Source organism: Macaca thibetana, chromosome 9 (assembly GCF_024542745.1).
Source record: "Macaca thibetana thibetana isolate TM-01 chromosome 9, ASM2454274v1, whole genome shotgun sequence".
NCBI lineage: Eukaryota > Metazoa > Chordata > Mammalia > Primates > Cercopithecidae > Macaca > Macaca thibetana.
This window is the reverse complement of record NC_065586.1, coordinates 59,864,073-59,880,391: the sequence shown is the minus strand read 5'-3', so window position 1 is coordinate 59,880,391 and position 16,319 is coordinate 59,864,073. Positions and strand designations below refer to the sequence as shown.

Sequence of the window (16,319 nt, the reverse complement as noted above, 5' to 3'; positions counted from 1 at the left end):
AACCCCGTCTCTACTAAAAATACAAAAACTTAGCCGGGCATGGTGGTGGGCACCTGTAGTCCCAGCTACTCGGGAGGCTGAGGCAGGAGAATGGCGTGAACCCAGGAGGTGGAGCTTGCAGTGAGCCAAGATCATGCCACTGCACTCCAGCCTGGGCGACAGAGTGAGAGTCCGTCTCAAGAAAAAAAAAAAAGAAAGAAACAAGAATTTTAGAATATGGATAGTTTACTGAATGTCCCCATCTTGCTTCATTTCATTTTTGTAAACATAATCAGCTTCTGTCAGACTTGGGCTCAAGACTTACAGACAGAGGAAATTATCTAACACAGTGATTTTCTGAAGTATCTGTGGTGACAAAAGAAATTATCTCCAGTCTAGTTCAGAATTGAAATGATCAAAATAATCATCTATCAAACCTCCTCATTTTATATAACAGGAAAATGAGTTCCAGGGTCTGACAGTTTAGTAGTTTAACGAGGATTAAAACTCTCTTGATTTTCAGCACAGTACTCTTATCATCTCACCTGGTGACCTCTTGTACTCTGAGCAGGAGCACCTCAGGAATGTTTTACACATGTAATGCTCTTTTCTCCTTAGCTTCTCTCAAATCATTTAAATTCTAAATAACTACTAAATGCTTACCTCTCTTCAAAACCTTTCTAGATTGTTCAGAGTTGCTCTAAACTGGATTGGTGACTCCCAAGGGGCTAACCCCAATCCAGCTAATTAAGTTTTCCATTCTGAAACTGTATATGCCCTTGACCTACATTTGACACATATGTCCATGGCCAATTCATGTCTTGATTTGATGATGTGATTCTAATATATCTATATCTGGCTGAAGCTGATATTATTCATGTAAGTACTGTAAGACTAGTTATTTTCAGTATTCCTGGGTACTTAAATGCAGTGCTTTCAATACCACCTCAGATTCATCTGGGAACTTTTAAAAATATAGCTTTCTGGATGTTACCACAGACCTGAATCAGAAGGTTTGTGGTTGGTGCCTGGGAATTTTCATTTTTGAAAGGTTCCTAAAAAGTCCAAGAAAATATCCTTGGCCGGGCATGGTGGTGTACACCTGTAATCCCAGCACTTTGGGAAGTTGAGGCGGGCGGATCGCGAGGTCAGGAGATCAAGACCATCCTGGCTAACACGGTGAAACCCCATCTCCACTAAAAATACAAAAAATTAGCTGAGCATGGTGGTGGGCGCCTGTAGTCCCAGCTACTCGGGAGGCTGAGGCAGGAGAATGGTATGAACTCGGGAGGCAGAGCTTGCAGTGAGCCAAGATCATGCCACTGTACTCCAGCCTGGGTGACAGAACAAGACTCCATCTCACAAAAAAAAAAAAAAAAAAAAAATATATATATATATATATATATATATATATCTCCTTGAACATTATTGGGGGAAATGTGAAATGTTACAGTCTTCCTAAAAAGCAACCTGGTAATCGCCAGTAAAATAAAAAATATACTTATCCTGTTGCCCAACAATTCTAATCCTGAGAAGAAGAAGAAAAAAATACCAGTTCATAACAACATATGTGTAAGAATATTTTCTACTGACATAATTTATAGTAGCCAAGAACTAGAAATAAAGTAATGCCCATCTATAGAAGAATAGCTAAATACATTATGGTTTAATACTAAATATTGTTCAGTCACTTAAAAAGAATGAACTGAGTTAAACGAGATGATGTGAAGGAATTTTAATGAAATGTTGCATTAAAAGGAAAAAATATGTAAAATGATATACAAGCAAAAAAAAAAAAAAACCACTTTCTGTATATGTAGGTCTACATAGGATTATATGAACAGAAAAATACAATGTATGCACACTACATAATTACCTGGGGAAGGAGGGATGGCTGTGAGAGAAGAGACAGGAAAATTGTGTATAATAAAAACAGCATGTGTATTATGTTCTTATTTCTATAAAATTATTCATGTGTTTTTTGGGTTTTCTGAGCCACTCCTCAGATGACTATAGGTAGCCAGGTTTAAGGATTACAGCTAAGGCCAGGCGCAATGGCTCATGCCTGTAGTCCCAGCACTTTGGGAGGCCAAGGCAGGCAGATCACGAGGTCAGGAGTTCGAGACCAGCCTGACCAACATGGTGAAAACCCCATCTCTAACAAAAATACAAAAACTAGCCAGGCGTGGTGGTGGGCGCCTGTAATCCCAGTTACTCAGGAGGCTGAGGCAGGATAATCACTTGAACCCGAGAGGCAGAGGCTGCAGTGAGTCGACTTCGCGCCACTGCACTCCAGCCTGGGCAACAGAGACTCACTCCATCGCAAAAAAAAAAAAAAAAAAAAAAAAAAAAAAAAAAAATTACAGCTATGGCCGGCTGTGGTAGCTCATGTCTGTAATCCCAGTACTTTGGAAGGCTGAGGCAGTAGGATCACTTGAGCCTAGGAATTCAAGACCAGCCTAGGCAGCATAGTGAGACCCCATCTCTAAAAAAAGAAAGAAAAAAAGCATTAAAAAATTAGCCAGGTATGGTGGTGCACATCTGTATTTGGAAGCCTGAGGCAGGAGGATCATTTGAACCTGGAAAGTGGAAGCTGGAGTGAGCCATGATCGTGCCACTGTACTCCAGCCTGGGTGACAGAGTAAGACTTTGTCTCAAAAAAAAGAGAAAAGAATTACAGAGTAATGTTTAGAATTGGCTGTTCCTCTAATCAAGCCAAGTGTGACTCCTAGACAAGAAGGTAGCCACTGGAACCTCCTGAAGGGAGTAGAATCTGATTCCTTTAAAAGAAGGCAGGGTGCGATGGCTCACACCTGGAATCCCAGCACTTTGGGAGGCTGAGGCAGGTGGATAACCTGAGGTCAGGAGTTCAAGAGCAGCCTGGCCAACATGGCGAAACCCTGTCTCTACTAAAAATACAGAAATTAGCCGGGTGCAGTGGTGTGCACCTGTAGTCCCAGCTACTCCGGAGGCTGAGGCAGGAGAATCACTCGGAGGCAGAGGTTGCAATGAGCTGAGATCGCACTGCTGCACTCCAGACTAGGTGATAGAGCGAGAATCCATCAGGAAAAAAAAAAAGAAAAATTAAGCAGAGGTAGAGGTGGCCATTTGTAAGGGAATTTCTAGAATAAATAAAAGATAGGGTTAAGATGGTGTCTACTCACTGATCAATCATAACAAAAGAAAGACTACCAGACATTATGTATTTGCTGATATGGCGTAAGAAATACAAAGAACTTCCTATTAAATATTATTGTTTTTAAAATTTGTATCTGATTTTAATTGAGCCTCTAGCTCTAAGTACTAAGCTGCAGGAAAAATGAGGGCTAGAAGAATATGGTGGTTTTTTTGGGACAGAGTCTCCTTCTGTTGCCCAGGCTGGAGTGTAGTGGCCTGATCTCAGCTCACGACAACCTCCGCCTCCCGGGTTCAAGTGATTCTCCTGCCTCAGCCTCCCGAGTAGCTGGGACTACAGGTGCGTGCCACCATGCCCGACTAATTTTTATATTTTTAGTGGAGACAGGGTTTCACCATGTTGGCCAGGCCGGTCTTGAACTGACCTCGTGATTTGCCTGCCTTGGCCTCCCCAAGTGCTAGGATTACAGGCGTGAGCCACTGCACCCGGCCACAACAAGTTTTTTTTTCCTAAAGACTTAAAACTATAATCAGCAAAATCTACAATGTGTGAAATGTTAAAAGACAATGACCAAATTTCTTCAACAAATAAATGGAAGGGGAAAAAACAGAGGGTATCATACTGACAAAAAAACCCAAAACCAAAAACAACAACAACAAAAAAAAGACTTACGAACCTTACCATCAAAAAGCAATGTGTGTGTCTTGTTTGAATCCTGACTTGAAATAAAACAACTGTAAAAAGACATTTATGGGACCACTGAGAAAACTGGAATATTGGCTAGGTATTATATTAATAAATTATTGTTAATTTTTTAGGTATAATAATATTATAGGTTTGTCTCTTAAAAAAGAATCTGGCCGGGTGCGGTAGCCATGCTTGTAATCCTAGCACTTTGGGAGACCAAGGCAGATGGATCACCTGAGGTCAGGAGTTCAAGACTAGCCTGGCAAACATGGTGAAACCCTGTCTCTACTAAAAAAAAAAATATATATATATATGTGTGTGTGTGTGTATATATATATACACACACAAAAAAAATTAGCCAGGCGTGGTGGTGTGCGCCTGTAATCCCAGCTACTCAGGAGGCTGAGGCAGGAGAATCGCTTGAACTCAGGAGGCAGAGGCTGCAGTGAGTCGAGATCGTGCCACTGCATTCCAGCCTGGGTGACAGAGCGAGACTCCATCTCATTTAAAAAAAAAAAAAGAATGTTTATTTCTGAGAGATACATGCTAAATTAATATAATGTCAGAGATTCAGAGATTTGTTTTAAAATAATCTAGAGGAGGCTGGGCATGGTAGCTCATGCCTGTAATCCTAGCACTTTGGGAGGCTGAGGCAGGTGGACTACTTGAGCTCAGGAGGTAGAGACCACCTGGGCAACATGGCAAAACCCTGTCTCTCCAAACCACACAAAAAAATTAGCCAGATGTGGTGGTGTGTACCTGTGGTCCCAGATACTCAGGAGGCTGTGGTGGGAGGACCTCAGAAGTGGCCCTGATGGCATCACTGCATTCCAGCCTGGGCAACAAAGCAAGACCTTGTCTCAAAAAATAAAATAAAATAATGTAGAGGGGAAAGGAAAGTGGTGGAGGTATAGCTAAATCAAAACTGGCCATATGCGCAGTGGCTCACTCCTGTAATCCCAGCATTTTGGAAGGCCAAGGTGGGCGGATGACGAGGTCATGAGATGGAGACCATCCTGGATAATATGGTGAAACCCCATCTCTACTAAAAATACAAAAATTAGCCAGGCGTGGTGGTGCACACCTGTAGTCCCAGCTACTTGGGAGGCTGAGGCAGGAGAATCACTTGAACTCAGGAGGCAGAGGTTGCAGTGAGCCGAGATCGCGCCACTGCACTCCAGCCTGGGAGGTAGAACAAGACCTCGTCTAAAAAATAAATAATAAAATAAAATAAAATAACTGCCATATGTTGATAACTGCAAGATAATCACTATGGAAGCTGGTTATAAGTACCCGGAGGGTTATCATAACATTTATTTTGTCTTTTTTTTTTGAGATGAAGTTTTGCTCTTGTTGCCTAGGTTGTAGTGCAATGGTGTAATCTCAGCTCACTGCAACCTCCATCTCCCGGGTTCAAGCAATTCTCCTGCCTCAGCCTCCTGAGTAGCTAGGATTACAGGCGTCCACCACCACCACGCCCAGCTAATTTTTTGTATTTTCAGTAGAGCCATGTGGGCCAGGCTGGTCTCCAACTCCTGACCTTAGGTGATCCATCCGCTTTGGCCTCCCAAAGTGCTGGGATTACGGTGTGAGTCACTGTGCCCGGCCTACTCTTATTCTTTACTTTTGAATATATTTGAAATTCCCCATAACAAAAGGTAATTTCTTATTTTTTAGATATCTATAAGATGGTGTCTGCTCAAGTTCAAAGTACGATGAAATTCAGAATATAGGTCAAGAGCAGTGTTTATATAACACTTTAGGAACTACAATTATGTCAAAATCTGGTCACAAAAGACCACATACTGTATGATTCCATTTATATGAAATGTCCAGAACAGGCAAATCTCTAGAGACAGAAAATAGATGAGTTGCCTGGGGTTGGGGGAAGAGGAGGAGGAGATAAAGAGTGATTTGCCAATGGGTACAGAGTTTCTGGTTAAAACGCTTTTTTTTTTTTTCTTTTTGAGACAGGGTCTCACTCTGCCACCCAGGCTGAAGTGCAGTGGTGCAATCTCAGTTCACTGCAACCTCCACGTCACCAATTTAAGCCATTCTTGTGCCTCAGCCTCCCAAGTAGCTGGGATTACAGGTATGTGCCACCACGTCCAGCTAATTTTTGTATTTTTCGTAGAGACGGGGTTTCACCATGTTGGTCAGGGTGGTCTCGATCTCCTGACCTCAAGTGATCTGCCCTCGGCCTCCCAAAGTGCTGGCATTATAGGAGTGAGCCACCGCGCCCGGCCCTGAACCATTCTTTAGCACAGCATACGGGAGAAGCCATGGGCAAATACTTAGTAATCTCTTACTTTAGAAGGAGGGAAGTTGCCTGTGAGTGATAATTTTGCCCCTTCCTCCACTCTAGCCAGAAAAATGTCTAGCTCTTGTCATGGAGGCTTTCTGAGTAAAGTAGAAAGTTCTACTACCTCCTACTAAGCTGGGGATACTATCTGTATAGAATACCCCCTTCTGATCTTTCCCTGCTTTCAGCTTTTATATGATCCTCCCTCCTCCCCGCAACCCCTGTTTGCATTCTTACCTGTTTGGCTAAGTGGGTGCCAGGCTGTATCCTGCTGCCCCCATCCAGAACAGCCAAGTTGTGAAGCGTGAAGACTGGCCTGATACAGAGACTCCAATTCTGAGGTCTCCTGCTCTGTGTCTTGGTTCCAATGTGGATGCAAAAGGATGTGATTTCTCTCTGGATAGGTTACACACATATGGGAATCATGAGGGGAGGACTTCATTCCTGGCCTAGAGGCCGCATGTTTAGGCTGAGAATCACAGAACCTTGTGACATTCACCCAGGAATCCAAAGGCAAGGAAGTCCCCAAGTCAGCACTGCTGCCCAGATCCTTAGACCTAGCATCTCTCACTTGGAACGGCTTCTCTTGGTATATGTCTGGCTCTGCCAACCTGGGCTGTCCTCCCCTAGAAGTTTCACCATTAGGCAACCCAGAGTTTAAGGCAAGAGAAGAATGTTCAGTGGACTCTTCCCAGGAAAGTGGTTTGTCCCCACTCTCCAGAGAGGATTGTTGCTTTGCCCATGGCCAGTGGCCTTTCTCTTGACCCTGTGAGAAAGGAGGCTTAGAATCAGAAGGGGAAGAGTTCTTCCTTAGACTACCTGACAAACTTATATCCTTGAAACCTGTACTATCTCTCATGGAGACACCCTGCATCCTCTGGAACTGCTCAGCCAGAGAACGGACAAGCCCCTTCGTGCTGGGAAACTCTGGCCTGTAGGGCTCCTCACTGCCTCTGTCCACTTTTAAAGTCAATGAAGTTTTGAGGCTTTGGCCTTGGAGGCATTGGTTAGTTTTCTGCAGAGGATCAGGACAGCGAAGCACAGATGAAGAAGCAACAGGCAGTATGGGGTGGCAGGTTCTATACAGGGGAAGGCTGGGCTGAGCTGATGAATTTGAAGGACTACAGCCTAGGCTATGTTCATCTCCCCTCTCAGAGGTGGCTATTCCAGGCATCACCAGGGAGGGGTTATTAGCAGGGTCCCTCTTTTCTTGGAATAGCTGTTCTTGAGCAATGCCTCTTCCTTCTTGTGGAGGTAGCTTGCTGCAACTGCTGTTGTCACACCTAGAGCCTTGCAGCTTACCCTCTGGGGCATCCAATGGCTCCCAACTATGATGAGAATTCTTCTCAGTCCATCCTGGTGTTTTAGGTAAACCTTGCCTGTGGAATGCAGAGGGTTCAATGTTGTCTACTTCAACCGAAGTCAGAAGCTTCAAGGCAGATCTACTGGGGGAGCTGTGCTGTGGGGCAGATGACACTGGAGATAGTGATGAGTGTGACTCATGGCAGGAAGCAGGTGAATGGAAGAAAGAACTGGCCCCAAACTCTGTATCCGTGCCGGGTTCCAGTTGGGCCTCTTGGCTTAACAATACTTGGAGCGGGATAGGCTGTTCACTGAAACAAATGGAGACAGCTAGTCATAAGCTGCCTTGACTGACAGGAACGCTTACAGAAAGAACTGTTCATTCCATTCCCATTTCTAGCTATTCACACAGGGAATGGTAAAAATAAACAGAAAGACAAGCACAAGTAGAGTCAGTAGTTCAGAGGATCACAAAAGAAAAGGCACATGGTCAGCTCACACCAAGGTAAATAGGTAACATTAATCCTCTTTATTAAATGCCCTCACTAAAGGTGCACAGTAACATTAAGTGGACCCCTTGCCAATATTCTTCACTACCTGTGAAGTCGCATTCCAATCACATTCTACTTGCAAATTAGGAAACAAAATCAGCTAGTCTCACATGCAGATGACATGGAAGGTAAGCAAAGCCTGAAAATCACTCATACCAAACAGCAAAAATCCAGGATGCTATACAGGGAGGCAAGTCCTACCTGGAGTCCTGAGAGGCAGCCCAGCCAAAGGAACCATGAGGCCACATTTACAAAATACACGGTGATTTGGGCTCATGGGAATACACAGAAATCAACCATTTCAAATATGTTTTTAAAATCTGGATTTTGTTCTATTAGTCACTGAGATGTTTCCCCAAAGCAATATGACTCCCTTGAGATTTAGGAGTAGGAGTAGGGATTAACTCTATTTAGTTGGTTTCTCACTAATTGTTTTGTATTTCTGATTTTAAAAACTTAATGTTACAAGGACTTAAATAAAGCCTCAATCACTCACATACATCAGGAAGTATATGTTTTCTGGAAAGGGTTTACCTATCTAAATTGCTTATATTCAAAACAAGCCCCTAAATTCAAATGAAAATATACTATAAACTTTTGAGGGTATAGTCACCCAGTCACCCTTATAACATTATGGAGAGTAAGATATACTAATATGGGAAGCCTAATCATAAAAGGCAATATACATAATGGTTAAGGACATGTGCTTTAGCATCAAATAGACCTGCATTTTTTTTTTTTTTTTTTTTTGAGACAAGGTCTTTCAATGTCACCCAGGCTGGAGTGTGGCAGCACCATCACAGCTCACTGTAGCCTTGACCTGCCGGGCTCAACCAATTCTTCCACCCCAGCCTCCCAAGTAGCTGGGACCACAGGTATGCACCACCATGCCCAGCTAAATTTTTTTTGTTTTTTGTAGAGACAGGGTTTTACCATGTTGCCCAGGCTGGTCTCAAACTCCTTGACTCAAATAATCTGCCCTCCTCAGCCTCCCAAAATTCTAGGATTACAGGCATGAGCTACCATGCCTAGCAGTTAACTATTTTTGAACATTTGCCTTTTGAACATTGAACCCAGGAGGTTGAGGCTGCAGTAAGCTATGATCGTGCCACTGCACTCCAGCCTGGGTGAAAAAAGCAAGATCCTGTCTCAAAAAAAAAAAAAAAAGCTAACTGCTTTTATTAATTTGTATTTTGAAAACTACTCAGAATTATTAATGGTCCAAATTAATGTTTATTTAAATTCATCTATTCTAAGTAAAAGCCAAATTCAAGGGCTAAGATGAGAGAACTACAACAATGACTACTGGAACTTCTTTCCTAGTCCTGACCATAAAGAAGCAAAGCAAAGGGAATCATTGTGTCTCTTCTTTATGGTGCAATCAGAGCAAGAAAGACTGCTTTCTCGGCTTCCATAAGGATAGGAAGCATTGAAATCCCAAAATAAATCACATGGTAGCTACTACAACATGAAATGTAGCCTAGATTGCCATGTCTAAGAACGTAATATATATATACACAAATATAATAATCGCATTACACAAGTCCAGGGCTAAAGTTACCCATGGGAAATGTGGACAAATAGTCTTATTATGCTGTACTTTTGCATCCTAGGAATTATTAAGGAAAGGACCAGCAGTACAATGAGTTTTTCACTGTATGTCTGACCTGAAAGAAGAAAATCTTTTCAGAGGACTCCTCTCTCCCCTTCAGTCGGCAAGACAATGAGAGCTCTTGCTATAGAGTACTCATGGTCACTTCTTCCCCTGGCGTTCATAAACTAACATGGTTCCCAAGCACTACCTTGTTGGCTGAGGGAGAGTCCCCGCCTGTGACGGGAGGCAGGCTGAGGGCTGCGACGGCTGCTGTGGTGATTGCTGCTGCTGCATGCGATCCTGCAGGCTCCGTGCTTTTCGAATACTGATTTGCAACTTCTTATCGACTAGGGCTCTGCTGTGCGTGCTACAGCTGGCACCATGCAGGGCAAGTCTTAGTTTAGCTAAAATGCAAAAGAAAATATAGCAGAAACAGAACACAAAACACAAACAAAAATAAAAAGAATAAAATTGAACAAAAATGAGCAAAGATATGCAGTAAAACTCAAAATATGTAGCAGGAATGCAAGGCACGGACCATGCATATGCTGTCCAGGGCAAAGAGCTGCCTCTGGCTATAAGGAACATTGATGGAAGCCATGGAGGCCAAACAGGTTAATCCAAATTAAAAAACAAAACAAAACTAAAATAAATCAATAAGATAAACCGGTGCCTCCATCTTAGAGATTGCCACTCTTGTCCAACTGACCTGTCTGACTCTGGTCTCCACACTCTACTCTCACCCCTCTCTTCCCAATGGCCAACAGCAGAAATAAGATCCAAACCTGTATCTCTCTTTATAGACCACAGCTTCTTGTGGGTCACATACAAGAAGCCGATACCAATTCTAAGCCTTAGTCTCTTGCTGTAAGCTTATGGTGCTGCATACTATGAAGGTAGGGGAGAATCAGAAAGAATCAAATATTGAAGTAAAAAGTCACAGGCCTGGGAAGTCATAGCCAATTTATTCAGTTTTCCTTCTATAAGCTCCAACTCACTAGCCAGTGACTAGCAAAAAAGCAGACTAATCTCACATCTGAGGTCTAACTTTATCCTGGAATAAGAAGGTAGGCATGACTGGAGAAATCATCTATGGATTCCTTGCTGAGGTTATTCTGGTAAATATCCATAGGCCACAGTGCCAGTGCCAGGTACACTTAGAAATCTAAAGGGCAAAAACAGCTAACGGGCCTCAGTTTGGGAGAGCAAGAGTGAGGAGACACAAAAACTGTTGTCTGAGTGACAACACTAATAATACCTATTGTGAAGTTAGTCAAAAGTGCCATAGCCATAGCAGTTAGAGTTACTTACAGATAGCTTCATTACAGAGAGCCAAAGCTGCAGCACAGTCTCCTTTCTGTTCCAGATGCAGTGACTCTTCAAATACTGACTCTGCCTCTTGCAGGGACCTCTCAAAGCCGTCACTCCTCCCTGAAAGGGCCAGCACTTTTCATTTTCATTACAATTCATTCCAACTTTTCCTGTGTACTGTTGTTTCCCTTCAGTACACAGAGATCCTTGCTGCTGAGCCACTGGTCTACCCTTATTCCAACTGTTCATTGCTATTAAGAATTCTCTGAAACAAGCAGGACATTCATTTTGCCTTAACCGAGATGTTACCAAGGCCATGAAAGAGAGGCATGCCATTAATGGCCACATATTCTAACACCAAGACTCTTAGGAAGTCCCTCAAGGAAAGAACAAAGTATTCCATATAGCAGAAGGGTAGGTTCTTATGCCTGGAAATGAACTGCTCTTTCCCAGTGCAATTCTTGCCAACTAGTGTCAGAACACCCTTGATGTCGACTGAGACCTTCACTGCTAAGTTATGGCAAAGGTAGCTTCATTATTCTGTGGACAACCATCCATACCACTTATTTACTTCACCAAATCACAGTCCTTTATGCACCACCCTAAACTGGAAAATCAGTACACCTCTTAGTCACAGATGGTCTACACTTGCTAATCCAATGTATCTGCCAGGGCAGTTGAACGGCCTTCGTTCCTGGTTTGCATATACATACTTTTCATAAGCATTGCTAAGTATTTACTTTCATCATGCTATTCCTCACCAAAACTACCCGCAAAGAAGTCAACTTCCCATACAGCGAGCAGGGAATATTCCATCCTTCTCTCAAAGTGAATGTGTGCCAAAGCAGGAGCAGAAGAGTCTAAAAACAATACCAGATGAAAAGGCTAGGAAGTACAGGCAGAGAAATTTTTGTAAAAGAACTCTCATGTTTATGTATCCCTTGCCCTCTACTTACTCATAATCATAAATTGGCAGCAAGCTGTAACATAAGTTCACCTACAAATGGGATTGCCAGTGAGCCTTCACAAAGTTGCAGGAGGAAAAAAAAAATGTCTGAGTTACTTCTCCCATAATGTCCCTCATCCTCCACTTACCTCCAGCTGGACATGGTAATAAAGGCTCTTCCACATCCCTAACATTCACTTCCTAATTCATCATGACTTTTTGAGAGCAATGGGAAGACAATGGAAACAGCAGGTTGGTTCTGAAGAACTTGGCACTCAGGATCCACTCTATCTCTAGAGGTGTGGTTTCCCTTACTTCCCAGACCTGAAGTTCTCTCATAATATCTGTAATCAACTAAATGTATACAACCTTTATAATCAGAGGTAGTGCCTAGAGCCATTTTTTTTAAGTTCTCTACTTTATGGAGATCTAGACAAGCTACAGTTGATCACTGTACTAAATTTTAATTCTTATCCTCCAGAATCTTAGTATTCCATTCCTTGCTCATGCAGGAAATGCTGAACCACAGTGTATGGAAAATTGACAATGAAAGATAGCCAGTGGGATCTCCTCCTAACTTTAATCTGTTGCCCAACTGGCAGAGAGAGAAAAAAAGGAAAGGAGAGAAATGACAAGACCCCTTTATTCAGAAGCAAAATAAACCTGGGACACCAATGTGATTATAGCTTGAGGTCAAAAAGGGAAAAAAGACTATCCAAATAGAGAGACAGCTAAGTATTAGGAATTTAAAACTAATTTGGAAACGAATACAATGTCTTGGGAAATATGAGGCAACAATTACCTTGAATCAAAAGAGAGTAGTATTAAAGGAAAAAAGCTGCCCCCAAACAGGATTACTTGGCCCAAGAAGATTCTCTAAGTGTATATAAAAAGAGAAACATGGTCAACAGAAAACAGCCAAAAAAGTTAAAAGCTTGCACTTACAAACTTGGACCTTTATACTGCTTTAGCACAATTTGTTGTAAATGGGGTTTCCAAATTATAAAAATAATAAAGTCATTTTATAGGGGAAAAAAAAACTAAGATATAGGTTTCATGGCCTATTTAAGGTAGATATCTCAGCTTGGCTGAACTATTTTTTTTTTTTTTTTTTTTTTTTTTTTTTTTGAGATGGAGTCTTGCTCTGTGGCCCAGGCTGGAGTGCAGTGGCATGATCTTGGCTCACTGCAAGCTCCGCAGCTGAACTATTTTGAAGGTTAGTCTCTTTTGGTACAAAGTGACATCCTAAAAAAATTCTAGGAAGAAAAAAAGTCTAACGTGGGGCAGTTGTGGAAGTCAAGTCATGCAAATTGTTTGAGGTTAGAGAATCAATTGTCTTGGTATCAAAAGTAAACTGGCTTTGTTCTTGCTCCTGTTTGGCAGATCCACTTCCCTGATGCTCCAGGTGGAATATTTCATGGGTATGTTTCTTCCCAGCAAGTAGAATTCCCCTTGCTGTCAGTGTGGCTCACTGCCATTTTCAGCTATTTCTGACTCAAGGCTAGTTTTATTTACACCTTCAACAGATGTTCATGGGAAACATTATTCATGAACAATACACTATCTCTAATAAATTTAATAGATGTGCCCCAAATCAGGGCCTATCTCCAGTTAATAGTCTTGTCACATCCTACTCTAACTTGTTCTCACTGTAATGGGTGAATTAAGATTTTAAAAATTATTTTGCTAAAGAGAAGACAGGGAACTTACAAACTTAGATGTATTTTTCTACCTTTCTGTCTTTCCCCATCACCCACAACCTAATGCTCACAACAATTACCCTGATTCTGCAGTTCATCCAAATCCATGAAGCGGCTAGGATGAGGGTTAAACCCTTTCGCTGCCTCTAATTCTTTCTCCCGTTTTCTTCGAAGTTCCTGTTCCTGCGCCCTCCTGGCCACCTCTTCCTGCAATTCATCCAGTTCACTTTTAGAAGATATCTCCTCACCTGTAATAAAAGCAAGGGAGAAGTCACTACATTTCCATTACCAAGACTAAGTACTTGATGAATTTTTAACCACTGCAATACTTTCCCTTTGGAATTATTGCTTTCAGTTTGGAGTTTATTTATTTATTTATTTATTTATTTTTTATTTTCTTGAGACGTAGTCTCACTCTGTCGCCCAGGCTGGAGCGCAGTGGTGCGATCTCGGCTCACTACAAGCTCCGCCTCCCGGGTTTACGCCATTCTCCGGCCTCAGCCTCCCGAGTAGCTGGGACTACAGGCGCCCGCCACCGCGTCCGGCTAGTTTTTTGTATTTTTTAGTAGAGATGGGGTTTCACCGGGTTAGCCAGGATGGTCTCGATCTCCTGACCTCGTGATCCGCCCGTCTCGGCCTCCCAAAGTGCTGGGATTACAGGCTTGAGCCACCGCGCCCGGCTATTTATTTTTTTGAGATGGAGTCTGTGTTGCGCAGGTTGGAGTGCAATGGCGCCATCTCAGCTCACCGTAACCTCCGCTTCCTGGGTTCAAGCGATTCTTCTGCCTCAGCTTCCTGAGTAGCTGGGACTACAGGCACGTGCCACCACGCCCAGCTAATTTTTGTATTTTTGGTAGAGACAGGGTTTGACCATGTTGGTCAGTCCGGTCTCAAACTCCTGGCCTCATGATCCACCTGCCTCGGCCTGCCAAAGGGCTGGGATTACATACAGGTGTGAGCCACTGCACCAGGCCCAATTTGGAGCTTTTATTTTGGATAATGCTTCCCATAATCAGATTCAGGATGGCGCTTGGGCCAGGAATAATAATAATAATAATAATAATAACAACAGGCCGGGCACAGTGACTCATGCCTGTAATCCCAGCACTTTGGGACGCCAAGGTGGGAGGATCACCTGAGGTCAGGAGTTTGAGACCAGTCTGGCCAACATGGTGAAACCCTGTCTCTAATAAAAACACAAAAATTAGCCAGGCTTGGTGGAAGGTGCCTGTAATCCCAGCTACTCAGGAGGCTGAGGCAGGAGAATCACTTGAACCCGGGAGGTGGAGGTTACAGTGAGCCAAGATCATGCCATTACACTCCAGTCTGGGGGACAAGATCAAGACTTCGTCTCAAAATAATAATAATAATAACAATAACAACAACATTTATTGAGTGCTTCACAACAATGGTATTACACTGAACATTTGCTCAGCGCTTACTATGTGCCAGAAATAGTTTTAAGCACATTTACATGTATTATTTCATTTAATCATAACAACAACTTACAAGGTAGATACTATTACCCCCATTTTAGGAATGAGGAAACTGAGTCACAAAGAGGATAAATAATTTGCCCAAGGTAAAACAAATGGGAAATAATGAAGCTAAATTAAAGTCAAGTAGGTTAAATTCATAATCATGCTTTAATCATTAGAGAACACTTTCTACCAAGTGTTGTCACTGACTGACTGGGGAGCTTCAAGCATGTCATTTTCTCACCCTTAATTTCCACCACCTCTTTGAATTTGTAAAATGTCCACAGCAGTAAAAGTCCAATTTTATAAACCTTTCTAGATGGATCTAAATAGATCTAGAAGGATGTCCATAAAAAATTAAGTGAAAAATTGAGTGAGAGAAAAACATGTATAGTATGACTTCATCTTTTTAAAAATGGTGCTTACCTATATATATGTACATAAACTTATCTATGTACTTGTGTAAGCATAGAAAAAGACGGAAAGATATATACTACAATGGTAACAGTGGTTCCTTCAATTTCAGGAGGCAAAGGGCAGATTATTGAATTACTGGACTTGATTTACCTCTGTAGTTTTTTAAGAGTATGCAAAGTTACCATATAAGAATGTTTGTTTTGTGTCTTAATAAAATGGTTAGATCAAATTGTGGGGCATAAATAGGGCTTGTTATACAAAGAGGATGGTGGGGTGATATGGTGTGTGAAGAATCTTGTCATAACTCCTTGCTAATTATCTTTTACCAATTGAAGAATGCTGTTGGTGAATTCTATCCAACTAGTCCAGAATTGAGGACTATTCAGGAGATCATGAGACTCAGTCTTTAGTGCAATAAAAAAAATCCTGGCTATCTGAAGAAAAGGGAGAATAGTCTCATGCATGATTCACAAGTTTCTCAAAACAATGTTATTCAACATGAAATAAATTAAAATATGGGGAATAAACCAAATGTATAATTACAATGGGAAGCCCAAATTTCTTCCACGTGTCTCTTAACTGTAACTTACTAGAGCACAGGATTCCAGAGATGTCTGCCTTTATAGGCATTGTTCTGCTCTGCCAGATATCTGCAACCTAAATTTAGTGTACATACCTAAAAGGGTTCATGCCTTTTTATTACTGCTGCTGCAGGCCTTTCTTCCTGCTACCTCTAAGAATTGTCAGTAACTATCAAGAGAATTGGTAGTAAGACTAAGATATTTAGCCACGGGTAAGGATAAATTTGAATTGCTTATTTCCAAGTTTTGCAAATAGGCACATATGTACCCCTTTGGTATGTCAATTCATAATACTAAACAATAAGAAATCCATTTTCCAAGAGGCTGTCACTAAT

The 16,319-nt window shown here is 42.0% G+C and overlaps 3 protein-coding genes across 26 annotated transcripts in view; 2 read left to right on the top strand and 1 right to left on the bottom strand.

Annotated features, from left to right (window-relative positions):
- Positions 1-16,319, top strand: part of CHCHD1 (coiled-coil-helix-coiled-coil-helix domain containing 1) — a 191,658-nt gene that overhangs the window by 4,665 nt on the left and 170,674 nt on the right. The gene's annotated exons all lie outside the window — the stretch shown is intronic.
- Positions 1-16,319, top strand: part of FAM149B1 (family with sequence similarity 149 member B1) — a 519,129-nt gene that overhangs the window by 358,569 nt on the left and 144,241 nt on the right. The window lies entirely within an intron of this gene.
- Positions 1-16,319, bottom strand: part of USP54 (ubiquitin specific peptidase 54) — a 118,489-nt gene that overhangs the window by 7,703 nt on the left and 94,467 nt on the right. For 17 of the 24 annotated variants that reach the window (XM_050803342.1, XM_050803345.1, XM_050803348.1 and 14 more), the window contains 4 exons: positions 13,589-13,756; positions 10,863-10,982; positions 9,760-9,955; positions 6,342-7,717 (listed from right to left, as the gene is read on the bottom strand). In XM_050803342.1, coding sequence (XP_050659299.1) covers positions 6,342-7,717; positions 9,760-9,955; positions 10,863-10,982; positions 13,589-13,756 — 1,860 coding nt within the window. Of the gene's footprint in view, positions 1-4,561; positions 4,638-6,341; positions 7,718-9,759; positions 9,956-10,862; positions 10,983-13,588; positions 13,757-16,319 lie in introns of those variants that run through there. The other 7 variants (XM_050803347.1, XM_050803354.1, XM_050803355.1 and 4 more) reach the window with 4 other exon arrangements.